The sequence below is a fragment of the Thalia democratica genome, chromosome 7 (assembly GCF_965202585.1).
Source record: "Thalia democratica chromosome 7, ktThaDemo2.hap1.1, whole genome shotgun sequence".
In the NCBI taxonomy this organism is placed as follows: Eukaryota; Metazoa; Chordata; class Thaliacea; order Salpida; family Salpidae; genus Thalia; species Thalia democratica.
This window is the reverse complement of record NC_139171.1, coordinates 45,805,837-45,821,185: the sequence shown is the minus strand read 5'-3', so window position 1 is coordinate 45,821,185 and position 15,349 is coordinate 45,805,837. Positions and strand designations below refer to the sequence as shown.

Sequence of the window (15,349 nt, the reverse complement as noted above, 5' to 3'; positions counted from 1 at the left end):
CAAATTTGGATAGCACAAGATAAACAAGGGTTACTATAAAATAAGTAATGTTTTATCTTTTACTTTTTAACACTGTACAGTTTTGTGTATAAATTTACTCGTTTGTTTATACCATGATATAACATATCGAAATATCGTTAAACTCAAATTAAATTATGTATTTTATTTATGAAGAAAATTTATCTAAAAATTTATCAATTCTTAGTGTTATGAAAATAAGCAAACCTAAAATATCATTTTTACTACTACAACACTACTTTATAAACTTCGTTTGAAAAAGCTTTAGAAAAAGTTAAAATGACTGATAATAAGATAAACAGTAAACATTGAACTTTAAACAAAAATAGTATTTAATATCTATAAAAAAAAGATAGTTGGTACTAAAAACTTTCTTTTTATGTTTATTTAGCAAAAAATTTACTTAGTTATAGACCTATTTTCTGTCCAAAAGAACTATTACTAAGATTAAGCAAAAAAGTTAAAAGAAAGCTTTAAACAGCTCTTTCAATATTAAGTATTTAGGAAAATCATGTAAAAATGTTGTTATACTTTTTAATCTTGTTAAGTGTTATTTATTCTTGTTAAGTGATATTTCTGTTGATTTTTTTACAAAAAAAGTTAGTTTAAAAAGTTTTTTCAAATGTATAAAATCATTTGAACAGGTTGATCGACCTAGTGAAATAGAAAAGCACTAACAAAAACAGATAAAAATTTCAAATTTACACCTTTAAGAAAAATTGGCAAAAATTTTCTGAACTAAAGCCTGGATTTTGATATGTCATGAGACACTGTTAAAAAATAGTTTTAACAAAATTTTTTAATCATATCACTTGGATCACCAGAGCATAAGCTTACAGTAGACTGAAACTATATAAACTCATTAACTAGCTGTATCTGAAGAAGCTTCTAGCTATAAAACTACAAACAGTGTTAATGTTCACGAAGTTTGCTAGTATGATCAGTGACAAAAGTCTATTCCAATTGCCATGCAACGTATGCTCATTGTCAACTAAAATATTTCTTCATGCTCGTTGGTAAATAAAATCGTTTATATAACTGATATTTTCAATAAATCAGTTAAAAGAACTTTGTTGTTATTACTGCTGTAAAACTTTGCCTAGAAAAGTAAGTAGAATTTATTTTTGCAGTGGTGACTTTTGTGATGATAGTATAAAAATAGGCTAAATCTAAACAAAAACAACGTTTTAATTTATACTAAGATCATAATTAAAAAAGAAATTAAAAATCAAATAAAATATAAGTTAAAACTTGACTTAATTAGAATTTAATTATAAGTAAAAAAACAAGCAAGACTGAAGTTTTATAGAAACTAAAATAAAATTTACACACGAGTCGGGAAGCATATTAAAAGTTTCTTCTTTTCTGTTCTTTTCACATAAACTTTTCTAATTTCGTTGTCATACTTTTCATTTGTCTACGACCTAGGTCTAAATATCTACACTGTGTTATTAGCTGTAAAAAGCAATGTAGTTTTTCATAGACTGTGATGACATTTCTACTTTTAAAAATAGTTTAAAAGCTGACATTGTAATTTAAAAATCTTTGAATTTTTTAAACATTTTTTGAATATAATTTAAAATGTTAACTTTTTTTTTAATGATAGAACTATTCTAAACATTAAGAATTACTTATTGAAAATAAAAATTTTAAACATGAGTACTTTTTATAATTAACTAAAATATTTTACTGTTTAACTGTTTGAAATTTTTCGATCTTTTTTCCATCTAAAGAAGACAATGATATACGATTAAAAAAAAAACAAAATATAGAAACGTATAAAACACAAATAGAGGTACATATTCTACGCAAATGGGTCAGATGGACACGTCCTTACTTTTGCACTTGTCGTCACCATTGCTAAGGTAGAACTTTTGCACATAACTGAAAGCTTTCGGTTATAAAACACTTAAATTTAAATAAATCCATGTAATTTTTAAGCAAAGTTCAATTTGTAGAACGTATATATCATAAATTTTAATCATATTTCGTTGAAATAGGTTTGAAGGAATTAGAAATAAAAAGTAAATAAGTTGAATAAAAGTTTTGTTTATTTTTTTTAAAGTTTTGGCAGTAAAGTAAAGCTTTAGTACTAGAATGCTGTATATATTTCGGAAAGGAAGAAAGGAATAACTATATTTCAACTAACTTTTAATTTAAATATCATATGCCTATCAATATTTAGTTGTCATTCAAATTAAACTAAAGTAACTACATAACTATTATTTTTTTATTTCATTAAATTTATTTATTTTATTAGCCTTTTTATAAAGTTTAAACTTGATAACTTATCTAAAAAACAAACATATATATACTCAAAACGATTTAATATGCAGTAAAACAGAAAAATAGCTGTTAAAATTGGTTATTCTAAATTTAAATGTAATATAACTTAAAGATTTTCAACAATATGTTTTTACATGTACCTACAGTACATAGATCAATAACTATTAAGCAAGTTACAAATAAGTAGTAAAGTTTAGTATACTCCAAAGTGTATAGTTACAAGTAATAAGTATAAAATGTTTTAAAAGTTTAAATACTTAAAAGAATTACTAAAAGTATTCTTTACTATAGAGGTGGGCAAGGTGTGGAAAAATTTAGTCCTTGGGGAGCAAGAGCATTTAAATTTCATATAATTCACGAAAATTACTCAACTATCCAATTTATTTCGACAAAATACTATTGTTATGTGTTTTAAAAAATATATGTTGTGTAAGTTTCACACCTCCCGTAAATTTTACCTGAAACCTTTTTTTTTTGATTTTCATTTTAAAACCCGGAAAATCTAGTGTCAACTTCAGAACTTGGTTTAGCGGATTAATTTTACATGCCGTATGCCGGATTCAACTTAAATTTTGTAAATATTGGCGGGCCGAAATTTTCATTCCGTCGGCCGTATGTTGCCTATCCCTCTCTAATACTATATTATTTAAGCATACAACCTTAATTTCTCAAAATATTGTTACAATAAGCATTCAACAAACAAACGAATAAGGGCACACATATTAAAACTAAAGTAAAAAATTGAAAGACTACGTTATAAAGCGACAGAGGGAACAGGAATCGGCAAACTGCTAATGTTACCCACCAAGCTAAACTTTTTGATCTGAGAATTACATTAAAGCTAAAAATAGCAAATATTATAGAAACAGATCACGATTTTTTAAAGTAATAGTTTACAATATGTTTTTTTGCTTGTTAATAAACCGCTGTCTATTTCATAATTATCAATAAAATATACCATTACAAATATGTTGTTTACATGTTGTTATTTAAAAAAAATAATTATTTTTCAGACCGTAAGAGCTTTTTTAAGCAAATCTGATCATTTTGATAAAAGGCTTCCGACCTGGTTGTGTATAACAGAACCGGTTTAAGTTTAAAAACTTAAAAAAAACTGACTTATGTTTTAGCGAGTTTCTGTATTTATTTCAAAAGTATATGAGTTATATGATATCTTTAATTTAACTCATATTGAAAAAGGTTACTAAAAACTAACAAGTAATGTTTAAAGCGGTTTATAAAAAGTTGTTCTTATTTGTTTGTTGAATTTTAAAACATACTTTTTTGACTTAAAGAAAGCGGTTGAAATGCGTTCAAAGACCAAAAGTACAGACTTAAAAATATAAGTTTAAAATAATGTAGAAAAATTGATTTTTAGATATAACAAAAACGGGTAGGTGTCAAAAAAGTACGATGAGACACTTTTACATGAGTTGAAACTTTAACTACTATCTTATTTTTATAATTATTTTATTTTTTTATCACTGTTAACCCTAACCATTGGACGTTTTTCTTTTATAACTTATTTTATTATTTTTTTAACTATCACTGTTACCCCAAGCCCTTACCCTTGATCGGTAACTTTTATTGTTTCTTATTGATATCTTTACTTATTTTCTTTTTTTTACTATCACTGTTATCCCTATCCCTTACTCTTGGTCGGTTTCTAAATTTTTACTTCTCATTATTAGTTCTTTTTTTTCTCCCGTGCAAAATTGTCACTAGTGCAAAAGTGTCTACGTGCAAAAGTGACCCTTCGTGCAAAATAATTTTTCGTGCATATTTGATTTATCTCCAATAAGGAAACAATCATCCAGCACAAAAAAATTAAGTTGCATAACGCGTACAATATTTTTTTGTTACTTTTTTTTAACTAATAAAAAATTTAGCATGATAGATTTTGATGACATATTAAGGAAACTAAAGTAAATAAAACTTTGCAATATGTCTTATTACATCTAAATAATTTCTCAAATAATATGATAGTTTTTTAATATGAATAAATCGAACTAGTATAAATTTTAAATTTCATATAGCCCGTTGTTATTTTTGATTTATTAAAAACAAGGAACTCTAACAGTATTACAAATATTGTTGTAAAATATAGATAAAGTTACTATAGAAATAAATCAAAAAAAAAACTGTCTTTGACAACGACGTTAAACTAAATCCAAGTGATGTAAGACTCGATAAGCGAAAGGTTTTTTTGTTCACAAGATCCTAGGACCATAAGTTTTGAGTGTTATTTTTTGTCGTTCAATAAACAAAACAACAATACTATAGTGTCGTACGTTTAAATTTATTAATAAATTTTAAAAAATCTAATATTTTTTATTAAAAAATGATTTAATTTGGTTAAGTTTAAGATAAGTTTAAATGATTCTCAAACAGTTTAAAATGGTAAAAATTATAAATGCTGACTTGAAAACATTCTATATAGCTAATGTAAGCGTATTAAAACCAGTAAAACTTATTGAAAAAACGGCTGTTTATAAGATTTTAGACTTAATATCTTGCAAAGTTTTTGCATCTATACAATGTGTAATTTATTTATTTTAGTTACAGTATTCAAAAAATTTAGGTTTTAAATCAGCTTACACCCTGGTATGTAATTTGGAAAAATGTTAATTAAAAAATTTATTGTTAGTTGAAAATTTTATGCAAGTTACTGATTCATTCTCAAATAAGCTATTGCTAGTTTTTTAATTTATGCCGTCCCAACATTATAAAACCTTATTTGATTAAATCTGTTTCGTAAGTGCTCTTTTCTGGTCACATTGAATAAAAAGTTTTTTGTTTGGTCAACATTTTGATAACCTAGTTAGAATGAAAAAGTAAAAATAATAAATTAACTAAAGCTCTTAATTGTATTTTTAATATTTTTTTTAAGTTTTATACTCTGTATTAATTTTGGAAGTTTCTGTCAGCTGCGATTTCTAAGGGTTTCTAATTGGGTTAAACTTTACTTTTTTTTGGTTAAAGTTTTAAATTGTAAAGCTTTGTATTTAGTTTGTTTGTTATATGTTTGGATAAGGTTGATTTGGAGTAAGGGTTTAGATTTAATTTTTTAGGTAAAATAGGTAAGGTTTAGGCCTTTTTTATAAGAAGATACATACTTTTGATATGTTATATGTTAAAATATTATTTAAAAACACATAGACTTAGCTTTGCAATTTTTTAATTGATATAAAACCCAAAAGGGAATAAAACACCTAGGGTACTAAATACCTGCAGTAGTAAGTTTTGGAATTTTTTGTACATTGTATTATGTAAACTAGGCAAAGGTATAATAAGAAAACATATTAATAACATCTAAGTCCTTAAGGATAGTTTCAAATAGTTATATAAAGCAAAATAATTTAGAAATAATTGATACTTGTACTAATTTACTTTGAAATCGACATAAAACTCTTTTAATAATTATTGAAACTTTAAACCATAGCTGCCAGAACTTGAGTAAGGCGTAATTTTAGCGGTTGTAAAAACTACACTTTAATGAATTTAGATTGATCTAATCTTGACAAAGTAACGACAAAAATGAATTTAAGCTAGACTTAATAAATTTTCATCTAAAACGAATCTGCTTGAAAACAGTCAGAAGAAAATGCTTAACAAATTTAAAGTAAAATTTTGGGAGCTCCGCATAAAACTAATGCTAGCAAAATGTTGAAAACTTTAACCAGCTTGTAAGTTTAAATTGTACAATCCATTTAAATCATTTACGTTCAATTTTTTTTTTGTACTTTAGTTTGAAAAGAAAAATTTTGGTTATCAGCAGTTTTTTAAATGAGAAAATTATATACAAAATCTATACAAACAATACTTCAATAGCTAGAATTATTCTAAAATGTCGATGATTTATGCATCACTTAATGTGCATGACTTGCAGTAATATAATTATTTTAAAAGAGTTCTGCAAACAGAGTTTAAGATAGGATTAATGAAAGGTATCTGTTTTTGTAAAGCTAAAGAGTTTTTTTTTCAAACTGTTTAGCATATTTGTTTAAGGCGACACATATCAAAAGAAATATTTATTGTTGGAGAACTTGAGTAAAAATAATGACATTTCACTTAACCACTTTAGCAATTTTACTGTAATAAAATAGATTTAATGAACAAAAGCTTAATTTGATTATATAGTTTGTAGTCTGTAGTGTTAAGTTATGTTTATACTTTTATCAATAGTGCTTTGATAGTTTGTATCTACTTTAAGTTAATTCAACCAATTAGTTGTATTTACGTAGAAGAAGTAAGGTGTAAAGGCAAAAATGTAAAGTAGGAAAGGATTACTTATATCTTAAAAATTCAACTATTCTGTTTCTTAATTAACAATTAAAAACTCACTAGGAACTTATTTTAACGTTATATTAGTCATTATCAAGTTATTACGGGAAATACGTATAACTTTAGCTAGCGTAATACGTACATTAAGCTTTAACTACAAGTTTGTATATTCTAATCAATGCAGCCAAATTTTTTTTTTATGCATACAAATATTTATTTGTACGTTTTAATTTAAAACATTTTTTCATAAAAATTTAGACAGTTTCTTTGTATTTAATAGACCTACTTTAGATCTACTTTAGATGAGTAAATGAGATTTTTGAGAAAATAAAAAACTTTTTTCAGTTTTTGGTCTTGGACTTAATTGAAATGATATTTCTAATTTTAGTTTTAATATATCTAACTAACTTAAAAGTTTGAGGTTTTTTTAGTTATCTATTATCATTTTATAAAAACATAAAGTTGTGAATAAAAACTATACTTTCAAAAACAGTTCTACCTCATATAAAAGCAACAATAAATTAAAAAAAAATCTTAGAGTTTATATCTAGGATGACAAAAAAAAACAAGTAATCTTCTGATGTTTTTGATTTTATTAACGTAAATTTTATTGTTGTTTGTTAAAATTAAACCTGAACACTAAGGCTTTTATATTATACTTAATAAAACCGGTTGCAGTGACCGCTTTATTAAAAAAATAAGTTATTTTTTACTTAAAGTTAAAAAAGTATTTTGCTATGATAAAAATTATAAGCACAAACGATTGAAGCATAAAAGTATTTTTGATTTATATTACCATTGTAATTATTTTAGTTTTCTTAATTCCAATGACAGTATCTTTTAACAAAGGGGTAAATTAAACGTGTGTTAAAAAATTTAACATACTGTTTAAATCTTTTTGTTGTAGCCTAAACGATTAATCAAAGCTAAAATACTTAAGAAACATATTATTTACTTTAAAACAAATTTAGAAGTTTTTAAGTAAAAAGTATACGTACAAGTCAAAACAGCTACAAAAAAAAAACAAAAAACAAATGGCAGTAAGTTAAAGCTAGTGTTTTTTAAGCTTAACTATAAAAATAGTATTAAGTACTTTTATTAATTAAGCTTCTCAAATTTTCCTGGTAATTATCAGACTTCAATAACAAACACTTATACACTGTAAAATATATGATAGAATATAATGTTTAAAAAATTCACCAATTAATTAAAAGTACCAGTTAGAATAAAATAAAACAACGAACTTTGGAATTTGTTTTAAAACTTATCTTTTAAAAATATTTTTTATAAACTATAAGAGTTTGGATAAGTTTTGTGAAAAATTAAGTCAACTGTAATAATATCAAACTAAAATTTTCTAATAAAACAAAAAATCTTTAAATTAATATAATGTTGATAATAAAGTGAACTAAGTTAATTGAAAAAAAGATATAACTAATTAATTTATATGATTTATGCCTTCAGTTTTTTATTTAGTACGTCAATGACTTTATAAATAATAGTTTAATTAAGAAAGATACAAAAATTTTCAAACCAGATATATTTTCAAAGTTATTATGTTGTCTTTTTTTTGCTGTGCATTATTATTAAACTTGCCAACTATAAAACAAGTATAACAATTTAATTTATTTCTAAATTAGACAATAAGATATATTCTATTTGAATAAGAATAAATTAACAACTGACGATTTTTAGAAAACCTAGAGTGAAGCAGTGTTTGAAAGTTTGTTGAATAAAATCTTGATAAATTAAGTATAATTATAACTTTAAACAACTTGTAAAGTCAAAGTTTATATACGAATAATTATTTATTTTAACCTATTTTAAATAATTTTGTGTTAAACTGCACAGTGGGCTGACAATCGGTGATTGACTTTTTAATGACTAGAAAATCAAACTAATATTAATGCAAATTTTGATAAACCTTGACTTATGTTTTCAAAACTTGGTTTAAGTCTTTTATGCTGTATTTGAAAAAAAATTCTAAATTTATAAATTTTTACTATTTATTTTAAAAATGGCAGGTAAAAAAACTTAACAAAATAGCAGGAAACTTATACATAGATATGCTTGTTACTGTCTTTCCCTGAATACAGTATATTTTAAACCATATATTTTGTCTAGAAAAGTAGATAGGTTTTTAAATTTATTTTCAAAAACTAAACAAAGTTCTTGCTACAAGAATTTTCTTAAAACTTATTTCTGGACTTCTATTATCATTGCATTAGCCTTCAAGAAAAAAAGCTCAGTCACCAACAAGTATCCTTAAATTACCATAAAAGCAACCTTGAGTTTTTGCAAAAAAAAAAGACAGTTCAAAACAAAAATTGTCAAAACATTGAGTTTTTAATCAGTTGGTTCCATTTTTTCGGAAATTTATAACATATCCACGTAAAATGTAACAAAATAGATATGTTTTAAGGATTTCCGTTACTTTTATATACTCAGTTTTTTCATTTAATCTTTATTTCATTTAATAGTAAAATTTATCATCACTTTTAGGTATTTTCAAACTTGTAAAATAGTCACATTTCAACTTACTTAGCTCTTAAAATATTCGGAGCAAAAAAAATCAAAACCAGTTTTAAAAACGGTAAAAATTGTTTTACCCAAATATCTGTAGCTTAATTTTTTACTCTTTGAAAAAATTAACGACCACTTGCTAGCCTGCTGTGCATTTAAAATTTTTACACCAAGCTCGTTGAAACTGATTAAAAAGTGGCTTTAAGGTCAAATTTGATTCTGATAAAACTAAGTAACTATTTTTGAAACTTATTTTTAAACTATAACAATTTTTAAGTTTCTCAAAATGACTCACGATATTCCAAAACACTGATACAAGAACCACTTGAACAAAATCGTAAAACTTAAAGAAAATTGTTATGTTTTGTATAGAAGTTAAAGTTACTACCTTGATCTAACTTTAACTTTCCTAATATTGTTAACCAATGTCTATTTCGGCCATCATCAACAAAGTTGAGATGTTCGCTCCATCAATAATAAATAATGAACTTCGCACGACCCACAACAACACCATCCGAGACAACCTTCGACCGGTTTCGTTCTTATAAGGATTCATCAGACAGGCATAATCGCGAGAAACCGTTGTTGTGGTCTCACCAAGCGGGTTTAAGTACAAAGTACTGAAGAGACCGTTTGTGAGTAAAGTTTTTTGTACTTTAGTCCGCTTGGTAAGATCACAACAGCGGTTTCTCGCGACTATTCCTGCCTGATGAGTGCAAATAAGGACGAAACTGGTCGTAGGTTGTCTCGGATTGTGTTATTGTTGGTCGTCAGAGTTCATTATTTGTCTAATATTGTTAAGTAAAAGTTTGAGAAATGTACTTTTATTTCATTTGTAGCAATACAAACTAGTTGTGGTTGGTGATGGAGCAGTAGGAAAAACATGCTTACTTGTCAGCTATGTTCGCAATGACTTTCCACAAACTTATGTTCCTACTGTTTTCGAAAATTATGTGACGAACATTGGATGTAACGGGGAGCAGTATACCGTTAACTTGTGGGATACTGCAGGACAAGAGGATTTTGATAGGTTTTTAGTTCTTAATTTATAAGTTAGTCTTACAGATTATGATTAGTAACTACCAACTTACTGTTCTAAAAGTAGTAAAGCTTAAATACTTATATAAGGAAATCGATTAGCTCTAAACATCGTTTTACAGCTTGACGTCTTAAATATCACTTTTTGTAATAAACCAGTGCTTTCGAATAGTTTTGAAAAAAATATTATAGTAGCTCTCAATTTTATTTTGCTTTAAAGTATTACCTTCCTTATTCAATATTTTTTATTAAAAAAGGATAATTTTTATAAACTAATTTTTTGAATTATATTACGTACATGCTAGCGTCAATTAACAATTTATACAAGTAGTTTATAACGAAAAACGCTTTTAAATAAATACTAAGAACATTCTTACCAATATAAAACCCTTTGATAATTAAATTACTTAACAATTTTAATAATAAACTTATACCAATTTAAAGGTTACGTCCTTTGTCATATCCCGATACAAACATTGTGCTACTCTGTTATGCGATAAACTCACCTGCATCCTACGAAAACATAAGTTTTAAATGGATGCCGGAGTTACGCAAGCACCTTCCGGAAATTCCAATTTTGTTAGTAGCGACGAAAACGGACTTGCGAGACGATAAAGCCGCCATGCAAGCTCTGGCTGATCGAAACTTGCTCGCAATTACGTAAGTAGTTTTAAATAGGTATTTGTAAGTTATTTTTCACAATTAGTAAATTTGTTATCTTTGTTTTTTATGTTATTGAAATTAAGTGTATTTTGAAACATGTTTAAACTTGAAGGAAAAAATGTTTCAAATTTTATTTTAAAAAATAAATAAATAATATTTTCTAAAATATTTACTTATGTACTATTTCGTTAAAATTTTAGCTTAATCCAAAGCAAATAAATAATAATTTGTAGTTTTTATTACTAATGTTTGTTAACGCTTAAGCTTTTTTAAAACAAATGTTTGTAACTTATTTTTTGTGAATATTTCAAACAGGTTTTGCTGAATCTTAAATAGTTGTTCATACTATTTTTATAATAAATAAAAATAAGGGCACAGTACGTAACCTAAATTAAAAAGAAAACAAAATGAATATAATATGAAACATTTTAATGCTTTTATAAAGCTTAAAGAATTTTAATATTAAAGATGAATAAAAATGATATTACTATATCTGAACTTTTATCTCGTTGAGTAAATCTTCTAGTTCTTTATTAAGAATAGAAAAGAAATAGAACAGTTTAAACTAGGAAATGTCTATTTAATAAATAACAAAACTTTATAATATACAATAAAATTTAAAAACAAACATTTTCCGTATAACTTTATTAGGTAATATTTTTTTACTAACTTGTAAAATTAAGCTCAATAGCTATTTGAAACAATGTCTAGATTTTTTCAAATATTTCATAAAAAATACTTTGTAATTAAGTTTTTTGTATCTATAGATTTTTTATTTTTTTCATTATGATGTATTAAACAAGTAAGTAGCTAAGAGGTTAATAAAAAAGTTATTAAAAAAAGATAAAAATTAAAGATCTAAACTTATTCAGTTAAGTAACAACATTTAAACTTTTTTACCTACTGTTTAAAAACAATTTTTTTTTTCTACGATATAAAAGATTGGTAGCTGTCAAAATTGCACGAGGGCACAAAATTGCATGAAGACACTTTTGCACGAAAACAATTTTGCATTAGAGGATGAAACTGCACGAAGACACTTTTGCACGAGCAGACAATTTTGCACGGAGACATTTTTGCACGGGTTGAATTTCTGTTATTTTTTTATTAGTTTTAATTTTTTTTTACTATCACTGTTATCCCTAACCCTTACCCTCGGTCAGTAACTTTTTTTTTTATTAACTTGTCTTTTAGTTTTTTTATACATATATATATATTTTTTTTACTCTCGTGTAAAAATGACCCTCCGTGCAAAATTGTAACTCATGCAAAATTGTAACTCATGCAAAATTGACCCTTGGAACAAAGTTGTCTTGTGCAAATTTGTCTTCGTGCAAAAGTATTTTCGTGCAATTTATTCCCCTCGTGAAATTTTGTCTTCGTGCAGTTTTGACGCGTTCCCATAAAAGATACACGAGTTATACTCATTTATTAAATTGGATAATAAATTTTTAATATTTAAAGCTCTCAAGCGACTAAATTAAAAATAACTTTTTATTTTTAACTAAAAAACACTTTTTTATTTAATAATTTTAGTTTTTATGTACAAGTTAATATGTTTAGTACTCAAACAATATATAAAAACTAATAAAGTTGTTTACTGGAGAAAAAATTTAAAAACCTTTAACAATATAACGAGTATAATATAAATACTTTGTCGATTTTTAAACTATAAAAGTTTTTGTATATAGTATTAAGATAAGAACAAAAAATCATAAACAATAATTGACATTCCTAAGGACTATTTGAGAATTTTAAATATTACAATATTTTTACTGTAGTATTAAAATAAAAATTGTTTTTTTAGAACCTTGTAATTTAAGAGTAAACAAAAAAATTACTTAGAACTTAACTTTATTAAAAAAGAATTTATAAAAAAAAATACGAAAACCATGAATCATATACAAACTATATAAAATATACAAAGAAGACAGAACAAAACATAAGTTAACTTGTAAAGGAGTTGTTTTTAAAATTAGCTAACTAAAATTATTCAAACTTATTTGACATGTCATAATGAGTATTTTTGTGATTCTTTAAAAATATCCGCTGTTAACTTTATTATTGTTCTGATGAAACGCTTAAGGCGTAGAAACTATAGTAAACAAATTGAACTTTTTTTTTGTAATACTAAAATATACAAATATATAATTTAAATGCAGCAATCTGCCACTTAAGTACGCATTTTTAGCCGAAAACGATGTGTTTAAAATGCTTTTACTCTTACATATAAATAAAAAAAATAACCAAAAAGTAGTAATACAAGAATTTTATAATTCAAACTTGATTATACTGTAATAAATTTAAATAAACTAAAACTAAAGGAACAAGAAAAAAAAATGCATTAAGAAATTGTATATCGAGTCCAGTGATTAAAACAAAAATATTACCAGTTTATTTACTTGACAAAATTTTGAAATAAATGTTAAGTTAAATGCTACTATAAAGTAATTTTTTTAAATGTTGAAAGTATAATTTTAAATATATTGATCTTTAAGGTGAAATAGAAACATTTTTTTTTTAAATTGCGAAACTTATACGAATAAACACAGTGTTTGGTCTATTCATGCAAAAAAATTGATATTTTAGAACTGAACAAGGAAAACAACTTCGTAGAAAAATTGGAGCTAAAAAATTTATTGAAACATCTGCCCTGACTCAAGATAATCTGACCAAGCTATTTGAAGAAGCTATTGACTGTGTTGTTAACCCTAGTTCTAATGAAAAGGACAATTGTTGTTTTATATTGTAATTTAGTTTGAAGAATGTTAAGCACAAATTTCTTTTTTTATAGTTTGTTGAAAGTTATTACTAACTAACAGAATTAAGCTTAAACTTTTTTGTATAATAACACTTAAACTTAAATAAATAAACTTTTGCTTAAACTTTTTTGGACTTACTTTTTTTAGTTTTTGATATCCTTTCAAAAAATCGATACTTACATTTTGGTATTAACTATCAGATTATTTTTTTTAAACATAGGGAAAGATTGTCTAATAAAAAATTAAAGTTATGTACTTAACAAAAAAAATCTAAACGTCAAAAAATACTTTATTACTGAGGCATTTTGTTATAGTATTTATTGGTTGAAGTTTTTATTTTAGTTAATCGATTAATCTAACTTTAATCCACTGTTTTAATATTTCTACTTTACTTTATAAATAACAGATATTTTCTTTCTCTTTTATTTAAGTTCTTTCAACTAATTTGTACTCTATCATTGAATCAATTTTTTTAAAACTATAATAAAACATTAAAATACAAACTACACTTTATTATGAAGCTGTTTAAAAAAACGTTGTAGCTAAAATAAACAATACGTTTTAATTTAAGTGAGTTTCTTTTTGGCTCGGTATAGACAACTTAATCACCCGCTCTACAAAAAACAAGAAAAGCAGATCTTTATAATATATTTAACAGTATTATTTTTTTATATGTTAATTACTTTTTAAGGTTGCTTTTATGAAACAAAACTAAATATTTTGGCTTTTCTTTTCCATTAACGTTAGTGTTTAAGTTCTAGTCGTAAGTTTATAAGTTTCTTATCAAAAACAAAATTACTAAGCTACTTTAGGGTAAAACTCGAATAGCATTTTTGTGTTTGCATCAGTAAAAAAACTTCACTTTACTCTTATAATATTATTGTTAATAATGCACGAATATACACTTTTGCAGAAAGGGCCATTTTTGCACGGCATCACTTTTGCACGATTTATTTTTTTACTATCACTGTTACTCCTAACCCATGGGAGGTAACTTTTTATTATTATTAAATGTTTGTTTATTAATTTTTTCACTTAGCCTTTTCTTTTTTTTTAAACTATCACTGTTACCTCAAACCCTTGGTCTGTAACTTTTTTTCTTTTAATTTTTTTTTACTATCACTGTCACGCCTAACACTTGATAGGTTATTCTTTTAATATCATTTTTTTTTCTCTCGTGCAAAAATGTCACTCGTGAAAAGGGTCTTCGGCCAAAAGTGACCCCTCGTGTAAAAGTTACCCTTTGTGATATAGGGTCTTCGTGCAAAAGTTTCTTCGTGTATATTTGAACCTTTTTAAGCATATATGACCTTTTTCCTATTAAAGTATACTATCAACTTCTGTCCAATTTATTTTAACTTGAGACCTTTTTTACTTTCATTCATCTTCAAATAAATTATTATTCAAAAATGTTTGCATTTGACAAACTCTCATTCAAATTTAGAAGAATTTAAATAAAAAAAAATTATGATAAAATTACTTTACATTTATTTAAAACTTAAAAAGTAGTAGATTTTATTTTTCAATAAGTTTAGGGTGTCAAAGACTTACGTATATGATACAGTGACTAAACGCTTTTGGGTTCGTGAAACTACTTAACTTAAGTTTTAGTAGCTTAAGTGTTTAATTAGTCCTAGTTTTATTTTATACTGCAGAATATTAGTATTTTCTATAGTTTATTGAACTAAAAAAAGTATTCATACTAAAAGTTTGTCAAACAGGGTAGTTTAAACTTCACTTTGGGGATTTTTAAGTCTTAAATAAGGGGTTTATTA

At 25.0% G+C, this 15,349-nt stretch overlaps 1 protein-coding gene across 1 annotated transcript; it reads left to right on the top strand.

The window, feature by feature from the left end:
- The first annotated feature begins 7,563 nt into the window (after positions 1-7,563).
- Positions 7,564-13,868, top strand: LOC145840213 (rho-related protein racG-like). Its single transcript, XM_082947383.1, has 4 exons — positions 7,564-7,628; positions 9,951-10,141; positions 10,594-10,809; positions 13,402-13,868. The coding sequence occupies exons 1-4, from the start codon at positions 7,623-7,625 to the stop codon at positions 13,562-13,564; spliced, it is 576 nt and encodes a 191-aa protein (XP_082803509.1). The 5' UTR covers positions 7,564-7,622; the 3' UTR covers positions 13,565-13,868.
- The last annotated feature ends 1,481 nt before the right edge of the window (positions 13,869-15,349 follow it).